At 50.5% G+C, this 10,798-nt stretch overlaps 1 protein-coding gene across 1 annotated transcript in view; it reads left to right on the top strand.

Moving 5' to 3' along the window:
• The window catches only part of plekhg4 (pleckstrin homology domain containing, family G (with RhoGef domain) member 4), a 92,247-nt gene extending 91,165 nt beyond the window's left edge, over nucleotides 1-1,082 (top strand). The window contains exon 26 of the mRNA XM_056279406.1: nucleotides 1,018-1,082. Within this exon, the coding sequence (XP_056135381.1) occupies nucleotides 1,018-1,082 (65 nt within the window). The remainder of the gene's footprint in view (nucleotides 1-1,017) is intronic.
• The last annotated feature ends 9,716 nt before the right edge of the window (nucleotides 1,083-10,798 follow it).

The following is a 10,798-nucleotide window of genomic DNA, read 5'->3' as shown; positions in this document are numbered from 1 at the left end:
TCACAACACTCTACCAGTGTTTCTGTGCCGGTCGAGTTGCACCAGCCTCTCCATCCCACAAGCAATATTGACTAGCTCATGAAATGAACATAACTTCTGCCTTCTTTTCTCTATCTCAATGTCTTATTTACCTCTATCAGTATGTCACTATCTGTTATTCTGCAGTCTGTCACTATCTGTTATTCTATCAGTCTGTCACTATCTGTTATTCTATCAGTCTGTCACTATCTGTTATTCTATAGTCTGTCACTATCTGTTATTCTATCAGTCTGTCACAATCTGTTATTCTATCAGTCTGTCACTATCTGTTATTGTATCAGTCTGTCACTATCTGTTATTCTATCAGTCTGTCACTATCTGTTATTGTATCAGTCTGTCACTATCTGTTATTCTATAGTCTGTCACTATCTGTTATTCTATCAGTCTGTCACAATCTGTTATTCTATCAGTCTGTCACTATCTGTTATTCTATCAGTCTGTCGCTATCTGTTATTGTATCAGTCTGTCACTATCTGTTATTCTATCAGTCTGTCACTATCTGTTATTCTATAGTCTGTCACTATCTGTTATTCTATCAGTCTGTCACAATCTGTTATTCTATCAGTCTGTCACTATCTGTTATTCTATAGTCTGTCACTATCTGTTATTCTATCAGTCTGTCACAATCTGTTATTCTATCAGTCTGTCACTATCTGTTATTGTATCAGTCTGTCACTATCTGTTATTCTATCAGTCTGTCACTATCTGTTATTCTATCAGTCTGTCACTATCTGTTATTCTATCAGTCTGTCACTATCTGTTATTCTATCAGTCTGTCACTATCTGTTATTCTATATAGTCTGTCACTATCTGTTATTGTATCAGTCTGTCACTATCTGTTATTCTATAGTCTGTCACTATCTGTTATTCTATCAGTCTGTCACTATCTGTTATTCTATAGTCTGTCACTATCTGTTATTCTATCAGTCTGTCACTATCTGTTATTCTATCAATCTGTCTCTACAACTGTTTGTCCAGGTGTAAAGTCCACGCTGAAGCTGTACCCAACCGTGGATGAAGACGTTCTGATGCAGACTGTTTAACAACACTTGTTTTGTATTGTTTTTGTTTTTTAAGAAAGTAATGTTAAATATTTTTATATTTATCCTTTTTTCTGTGCAGTATGGTTAAAGTAGGAAGTAATTCTGTAAATAATGACCTACGGTTTATACCTCTGGCGTGTAATGTTCCTACGTATGTGTCTACCGCCCACCAGCAGGACTCTACCATTCTTTTGGGGTTACTCAGAATCCAGAGTTGAAGGGATTCATGTGATTTTTTTTTGGGGGGGGGGCTGATTTCGGGTCAGTTTTCTGACAGGTCCCATCTAACCAGTGTAGGGGAAAGACCTCCGTAGGTGCTGATCCCAGGGTCTCAGCTGTGAACGTGATGGTTAGTGTGTAGCTAGCTCCTGCAGGCGATTAGCTTCTAGGTACAACCTGACTGTACTTTAGTCTCGTCCCTCTTGACCTTTAACCCGTTCATATCTGTTCAATAAAGATGCACTGTTCTGGATTTGGAGAGAGCGACTTCTTTTGTGTTTTCACTGTGATGAATACTGACAACCTGAGACGTTACTGACTGGCCGTATGATCGTTTCACTTGGCACCCTAACCAGTCAGAGTACTTTGAACGTATTGGACCACAGGTCTAGAAAACCTGCTCTCTTTAGCCTCCTGCATGGTGTTCTAATCATCTCTTGTAAATTCTCTTTAGCGGTCTATTCTGTGTCCTACCAACGCGGGGGTCACCGGTTCGAATCCCCGTGTTGCCTCGGGCTCGGTCGGGCGTCCCTACAGACACAGTTGGCCGTGTCTGCGGGTGGGAAGCCGCAGATGTGGGTATGTGTCCTGGTTGCTGCACTAGCGCCTCCTCTGGTTTTTTGGGGCACCTGTTCGGGGGGGGGGTGAACTGGGTGGGGGGTAGAGTGATCCTCCCACGCGCTACGTCCCCCTGGTGAAACTCCTCACTGTCAGGTGAAAAGAAGCGGCTGGTGACTCCACGTGTATGGGAGGAGGCACGTGGTGGTCTGCAGCCCTCCCCGGATCAGCAGAGGGGGGTGGAGCAGAGACCGGGACGGTTCGGAAGAGTGCGGTGATTGGCCGGATACAATTGGGGAGGAAAAGGGGGATAATTCGGAGAAACCGTAGAATTTACACCAAAATCTGCGACCGTCCGAAATTGTGATCCGCGCGTGAGCGCTTTCTGCGCGCTCACGTTTGTTTCATGGACGCAGGGGTTTGCGGAAGGAAAACGGAACAGTTGTGGCCAGCAGATGGCGCCAAATCCAGCAGGAGCGGAGTTACAGATAACCGCTTCGTTTAGTTAACGTTAATAAAGGGGTTTCTTTTAAATGGCGCCATGCTGGCTTTTCCCGAGGATGGTAAACGTATAAAGCCAAAAACAAACCCCAGACACGGCTCGTCCACCCGGCGGCACCCGGAGCTGAGGGTTTGAGAGCGGGGCAGAGAAAGACGAGAGGAGACGGACCTTCGGGAAATGTAAGTGGGTGGAGAGACGGATTAGAAGTGACAGTTCTTAGTGATCGAATCTGCTTATCTTCCATCGCTTTTCACTCTTCTGACTGGCCACACATTCACTACCCCCCCCCATCCCCATCCTCACACCCCCCACCACACACACACACACACACCGGTTTCTGCCCTGAGGTCAAGTCTCTTCCAGTGGCGGCGCCAGCATCGGGTTTCCGGGGCTTTAGCGGGGGGGGATGTATTTTGACCTGCCCCCAGTCTTCCTGAGGGGGGGGGGGGGCAAAACAATAATCGTTACGGAATGTAAATAACTGAATTCCCGACCACCCCAACCCTTGCTGCTGCCTGTGTGTCTGCAGGGAGACGTGAGCCCCCTGCAGCCTGGCGACAAACCCAACTCAATGTTCCAGCTGACAGGAAGTACACACAGTTAAGACAGGAAGCCGGATGTTCAAAAACCACCAGCAGGGACAGATGCAAAGCATCACCGTGTTAGAATGAAGGGAGGTGGAATAACTGCAGTGATGAGCTGAAAAATGTGTGGTACTTCATCTGCACTGAAAAGACCAGAACCAACACACGCTTATGGGATGGACCAGTACCAGTTGTGTTTTTGTTTTGTTTTTTTTGTCCAAATGGGTTGATTTGTGTGGCAGATCATGGGCACTCCATCATCCATCCATCCATTATCCAAACCGCTCATCCTGCTCTCAGGGTGGTGGGGATGCTGGAGCCTATCCCAGCAGGCGGGGAGACACCCTGGACAGGCCACCAGGCCATCACAGGGCCCACACATTCACACCGAGGGACCATTCAGTACGGCCGAGTCACCTGACCTACATGTCTTTGGACTGTGGGAGGAAACCGGAGCCCCCGGAGGAAACCCACACAGACACGGGGAGAACATACAAACTCCACACAGAGGACGACCCCCGAGGTTGGACTACCCCGGGGTTCGAACCCAGGATCATGGACACTGGTGCCTATGAATTGAACTTTCATTTTCTATTATTTCTATCATCAATTATTATCTATTGTCACTACTTTGGTTACAGGCATGGGTGCAGGTCCATGAATACTGGGATGGCATCCAGACCTGTACCCGTGCCCCCGTCCGGAGGGTCAGTGGTTGCGTCAGGAAGGGCATCCGACGTAAAACTTAACCAAATCAGAATGTGGGTTGGCAAGACCACACCGGATCGGTCAAGGCCCGGGTTAACAACGGCCTCCGTTGGTGCTGTGTCCCTCACAGGGTACCGATGGAGACTGAAATCCACTGTGGCGACCCCAGAGAAACGGGGAAGAGGCCGACAGAAGGTCTGTTATGACTACTACTCCTGCATCGTGCAGTCCTGTATAGGGGGGCAGAACTAGACAAGTTCTCACCCCTTTGAACATGGTCGGTGTTATCTGGGGTGCTTATTTGTCGCTTATGTAACCGGTTATTTTCTTGCCCGGTGCGGGATTCGATACGGGGTGCACTGCACCACAAGGCCACGTCGCTAACCGCTCGGCTAAAGGGTCAAACTCGTTAGCTAGGGGCTAACGTGTGTTATTAGTAGTTTACACTTATATGTTGCCAATGATTTTGTTTATGTTTTCTTTAACATTTCCAATAAAAACGGATTGGTTTGAATATTTACACCTGTTGCGTCACCTAAGAGCAAGACACGGGGCGTGTCCGCGCTGACGCGTTCTGCCGCAGTGATGGTTGCCATGGTTACAAATGTACATTTACTGGCGCCAACGAACAGATTAAAATTGAAAGGTGAGTCGACGAAACGGCAACTAAATTACTCAGATTGTGAAACAAGACAAATTAATGAACTGTACAGGAAGTGTTTGCATATATTAGTACGCAAATTAGACAACGCCACAGTAACTACTAACAACAAGATGGTGACAGGCGGAGGGTGGATTAGATGGTGACAGGCGGAGGGTGGATAAAGTGGTGACAGGTGGAGGGTGGATTAGATGGTGAAAGGTGGAGGGCGGATTAGATGGTGACAGGTGGAGGGTGGATAAAGTGGTGACAGGTGGAGGGTGGATTAGATGGTGAAAGGCGGAGGGTGAATTAGATGATGACAGGCTGAGGGTGGATTAGATGATGACAGACGGAGGGTGGATAAGGTGGTGACAGGTGGAGGGTGGATTAGATGATGACAGATGGAGGGTGGATTAGATGGTGACAGGTGGAGGGTGGATTAGATGATGACAGACGGAGGGTGGATAAGGTGGTGACAGGTGGAGGGTGGATTAGATGGTGACAGGTGGGTGGATTAGATGGTGAGGCGGAGGGTGGATAAGGTGGTGACAGGCTGAGGGTGGATTAGATGGTGACAGGTGGAGGGTGGATTAGATGGTGACAGGTGGAGGGTGGATAAGGTGGTGACAGGCGGAGGGTGGGTTACATGATGACAGGCGGAGGGTGGATTAGATGGTGACAGGCGGAGGGTGGATTAGATGGTGACAGGCGGAGGGTGGATTAGATGGTGACAGGTGGAGGGTGGATTAGATGGTGACAGGTGGAGGGGTGGATTAGATGGTAACAGGTGGAGGGTGGATAAAGTGGTGACAGGTGGAGGGTGGATAAGGTGATGAGAGGCGGAGGGTGGATAAAGTGGTGACAGGTGGAGGGTGGATTAGATGGTGACAGGCGGAGGGTGGATTAGATGGTGACAGGTGGAGGGTGGATTAGATGGTGACAAGTTGCGCCTGTTCATCCCTATGAGAACTGCTCGCCTGGCGCATACGGCGAAAAAGTTTCTGGCTTCCGGGTTTACTTGCGTGCGGGTGGCGTAGCGGTCTCTTCCGTTGCCCACCAACACGGGGATCGCCGGGTCGAGTCCCCCTGTTGCCTCCGGCTTGGTCGGGCGTCCCTACAGACACAATTGGCCGTGTCTGCGGGTGGGAAGTCAGATGTGGGTATGTGTCCTGGTCGCTGCACTAGCGCCTCCCCTGGTCGGGTGGGGCGCCCCCCGGATCGGCACAGGGGGTGGAGCAGCGACCGGCACGGCTCAAAAAGAGCGGGTAGCTGGCCAGACAATTGGATAAAAGGGGAAAAAAAAAACACATGCGCAGTAATATTACTCCCATCATGCATCTGGGCTATGAGAACGAGCGAGCCGCGTTCAGGATCTGGCGCTGCGCGTGCATGAATGCAATGCCGGTGGACTTCATGGATTAAAAAAAACCAATTACGTTCAAAACAAAGTCTAACAGGTAAGAGTAAGAGTAAGAGTAATAAGTGACCGTGGTTACAGCTGCAGGTGTCCTGTCAACCGTTTTACAGGCGTCTCTTTTACAGCGGTGGTCTATGGGGGGAAACGCTTTGTGGGCCGCGGGGGATTTTTCGCTGCAATACCGCGAGTGACCACTGGGGGGAAATTGGCTGCAAGGCTGAGCGGCGGCGCCGTAGCCAGTTCAACTATAACACGTCCATGGCGTAGCCCCGAATATAATTATAAACGTAAGCCTGATGTTGCGCTTGTGCGCACTACAATCCATCGCCCCTGGGTGGCGATGTGAGACGATGGATGGCGGAGAGGGACTGCTGTAAGGGGGCAGAAGAAGAACAAGCAGCGCGAAGACAGAAAGTTGGACGGAAGTTACGTGTTGCTAAATAAAGTTAAATAACAGTTCTTTCGTCTCTTATGAACGAACTGTTCTGACATCCATCCATTATCCAAACAACAGTTTGTCCGTAAGAGACGACCGAACCGTTATTTAACCTTATATAGCAACACGTAACTTCCGTCCAACTTTCTGTCTTCGCTCTGATTGTTCTTCTTCTGCGCCCTTACAGCAGTGCCTCTCCGCCATCCATCGTCTCATAGCGCCACCCAGTGGCAATAGAATGTGCCCACAAACACAGCGCCTCTATGTGAAGCTCGACAAAAAACGTAACGTGTGTGAATGTCCATAGCCTGTCAAAATAAATGCAGGTCTCGAAACTAACTCCGTGTGTGTGTGTGTGTGTGTGTGTGTGTGTGTGTGTGTGTGTGTGTGTGTGTGTGTGTGTGTGTGTGTGTGTGTGTGTGTGTGTGTGTGTGTGTGTGTGTGTGTGTGAGAGAGAGAGAGAAAGACATTTTAATATTCCAATAAACTAATATTAACATAAAGACATTTAACTTTTTCCCTCTAGTCTGGTACTGCAGTACGTCAATACATGTTGAATGATGGCAGAAGTATTTCTGCTTCTACTAATTACTAAACACTAACTACTACTACTACTTTCTGCTGCTCCCGTTAGGGGCGCCACAGCGGATCATCCGTTTCCATCTCTTCCTGTCTTCTGCATCTTCCTCTGTCACACCTGCCACCTGCATGTCTTCCCTCGACCACATCCATAAACCTCCTCTTGGGCCTTCCTCTTTTCCTCTTCCCTGGCAGCTCCATATTCAGCAGCCTTCCTCCACCTCCTGTCGCGAATCACTCCTGACACTCCTCTCCACCCACTGTCCGCCCTGCCTGCACTCTCTTCTCCACCTCTCTCCCGCACTCCCCGTTACTTTGGACAGCTGGCCCAAGTATTTAAACTCACACGCCTTTGTCTGATTGATGATTTACTAATAATAATTACTAACAGCGACTAGTATTTCAACATTGTAACAATAGGAACTATTGTTAGGAACCATTGTTTAGTTCCTTGTTTACACAGGGGTCGTTTATGTTGTTGCACCTGGAATAACGGACCGAGCATGATGCATAACCCTCTACGTGCCGAAGTTATTATTAAAGTTTACAGCCCAGTGGGGTTGAAGCGAGTTGTAACGTCTCATTAGCAGAAGGAAACAACACACTTTAACATGGTGGCAGCGGCGGACGACTCGGTTTTGAAGTTTGGTGCGGAAAAGTTTCTCGGAGCGGGAGAGCGGTTAGTGTTGCTAAGCGACGTTCAGTATATGTTAGCATTAGCTGCTAGCGTGAGACTGCCGTGTGACACGGATGGGCTAAAACCACCGCAAACGTTACGTCTGGACTCAAGCGACTTTTCGAGGACATGGAAGGCCTGGAGGGACGAGTTTGCTCTGTATGTGGATTCAGCCATGGCTGACGCCGATGACAAACAGAGGTGAAACTGTTCAGCCATCTTGTCGGGGAGAGCGGCAGGGAACTCATGGACACGTCACTGGGCGACACCCCGAAGGATGCATGGAGGTTAGATGAACATTATCAACGACCGTGTATCAAAGTGCTATGATGAATCTGGAGAGCAAACAACAGTTTTTGAGGTACACATTTCAATATGTAAATGATTAAGACGTGTACTTTGAATGTAAATAAGGTGCCAGAGTGCATAAAAAGCATCAAAATAGAGCTTGTTTACCAACACATTATCCGGAGGGGGGCCTACATAAGTCCGGGCTAAGTCCTGAATGTCTCAAATCCTGGAAACGCCCCTGCCTCGGACTAGGCCCAGGCTTTAGCACTACGCCCAGATGGTGCAACAGGCATTACCTCTACATGGGGCTCAAGGCGCATTTTACGTCCAGCCTCTCGACCGGATGTACGTAACCGGTGCATCCGGCCCTGCAGCCCTCTGTTGTCGCGGACGCACGGCGGCAGTGCTGAACAACGCCACACCGAAGAGATGAAGCGTGAACAGAAGTCCCACTTGCCCGTCCTGTACTGCCCCCTGGAGTTGAGAACCACGGGTTTATGGACTAATGTGGCTAAGCAGCTGGAAATACCCCTGACATTCTTTTAATCAGCAGAATTTGTAAAACTGGTTGTTTTGTGAATATGAAAAACGTGCTGTGGGAGCGGGGGATTAAACATTGCTCCCATATGGGATTGACATGTTGCACGGCGAAAAGAATAATAACTACATAACAATTATCAACCCATCCATCCATCATCCAAACTGCTTATCCTGCTCTCAGGAATGCTGGGGCCTATCCCAGCAGCCACTGGCAGTAGGCCAATGACACCCTGGACAGGCCGGCACAGGGCCAACACACAGACACACACACCTAGGGACAATCTAGTACGGCTGATCCACCTGACCTACATGTCTTTGGACTGTGGGAGGAAACCCGGAGCCCCCGGAGGGAAACCCACGCAGACACGGTGGAGAACATGCAAACTCCACACAGAGGACGACCCCCAAGGTTGGACTACCCCGGGGCTCGAACCCACGACCTTCTTGCATGTGAGGCGACCGCACTAAGCCCTGCGCCGCCGTGCCGCCCAGCGTTATCATTTAAAAGTTACATTTCAAATGAAATGCCGGTCTGCCGTAGTCATATGATGCAGTGAACTCAGAGGAAACGTAGGCAGTAGCGCTCCAGGCAGAGCGGCAGGGACGCGCACCCTGGCCTCGGCCCCAGGTGGTCTGGACTTGGCCCCTCACCGGTCGCCTCCTAGAAACGCCCGCGTTTTTCCATCAAAATCCAGGGGTGAGACTACCATGTGTGCAGGGAACGCAGCTGCACCGGGGCCTGAAACAGTTTAGGGCCGCACACACTGTGGCCCCTGCTTACCTCACCACGATCACCCCGCAGAGCTCCAGCGCCGAGCCTGCGCTGTGCCGGGGTGGCCACACAGCAGCGTTGGCTAGCTGGCGCAGCGTCCAGGCCTCACACCGCCAACAGCTCGGAGCGCGCGTGTCTATGATGTAACTAGAACACATTTATTATTTATTTGACTAATAATCAAATTATTGTGTGGAAGTGTTGCGGTGTGGCAGATGGCGGCGCGGCCTCGCCCAGTACCCGACTATGCAGCGTCTTTGTCCACGTCTGCGTCTAAGTGTGTCCTCGTTTGATGGCTGGGAGAGCTTGGCCTGCCGCGTCCTTGGGCCCAGGGGCGTTGTAATGGGGGGGGGCTACCAGGGCCCAGAAGGGAGGGGGGCGGCTCAGGAAGCCGGAATTAAAAGTTTGTTTTGGTTTGCAAATTTGTATCTCTAACTAATTAGTGTCATAACTTCAGTTAAACTTGGCTCAGTGCATCGGTTGAGGGGCTTAAAGAAAATAGTGGAGGCTCTCTGGGGCCCCCCTCACCACCCTCTCTGAGGGCCCTCTCAGCCCTCTCTGGAGGTACCCCTCACCCCCTCTCTGAGCCCCTCTCATCCCTCTCTGGGGCCCCCCTCACCCCTCTCTGAGGCCCCCCTCACCCTCTCTCTGAGGCCCCTCTCACCCTTCTCTGAGGCCCCTCTCACCCTTCTCTGAGGCCCCTCTCATCCTCTCTGGGGCCCCCCTCACCCCTCTCTGAGGCCCCTCTCACCCCTCTCTGAGGCCCCTCTCACCCCTCTCTGAGGCCCCTCTCATCCCTCTCTGGGGCCCTCCTCACCTCTCTCTGAGGCCCCCTCACCCCTCTCTGAGGCCCCCCTCTGTACATTGTTTTCAGTCACTGAAAGATAGTTAAGTAGATTAAGTTACATAGGGTCCGCGGTGGTGTAGCGGTCTAAGCATCGGTTTGTGTCGATGCAGTTGCCCACTGGGGACCGGGATTCGCGCCCGGGGTCTCGTCACATCTGACTGGCCGGACTCGACGAAGCAGCAATGATTGGCAGCGCTGTCTCCGGGAGGGGGGCGGAGTCGGCTTGTGTTCGTCACATGAATGCGTCTCTGGGTGTGTGAGGAAAAAACAGTGGTTCGGCCTGGGTTCGAGACTGCCGGCCGGAGAGATGCCACAGTCAGATAACAGAAAGTACAAACATCAAATACACGTTTTAACACTCACACAGATTCCATTGATGTGATCATAATCCACATGCAGTACAACACGGTCAGTCTGCAGACACCCCCCCCCCCCCCCAGAGGAGCCCTGAACAACCATCCTGAGCGTTTTGACTGACGGGAAAGTCTTTCAATCACAACCAGTGACCCTTACAGCAAAGCCTCACAGTTCCTCTTCACCTCGTTTTTCTTCTTCTGGGTTTAGATTATGGAACAGCAAACAAGAGGGATGCTCAGAACCGACTTGATGCTGCAGAACTGACCTGATGCTCAGAACTGACTTGATGCTCAGAACCGACCTGATGCTCAGAACTGACCTGATGCTCAGAACTGACCTGATGCTCAGAACCGACTTGATGCAGGATGGACAGAAGACATCAAAACAAAGACACTTTATTTTGTCATCGTATTCTTGCAACGACGTGTAGTCTTAGTCAAGTGTGTTCTCTGCATGTACCCATCCTGTATAGTACAGCAGCAGCTGCAGCACCCGGGGACCACCTCCACTTCTTCTTCCATTGCCTTGCTCAGGGGCACAGTCAGGAGTATTAACCCTAAATGCAACTTATTGTAAGTCGCGTTGGA

The sequence above is a fragment of the Lampris incognitus genome, chromosome 4 (assembly GCF_029633865.1).
Source record: "Lampris incognitus isolate fLamInc1 chromosome 4, fLamInc1.hap2, whole genome shotgun sequence".
Classification (NCBI taxonomy): Eukaryota; Metazoa; Chordata; class Actinopteri; order Lampriformes; family Lampridae; genus Lampris; species Lampris incognitus.
The sequence above is the reverse complement of the archived record's forward strand: the minus strand, read 5'-3'. Positions and strand labels throughout refer to the sequence as shown.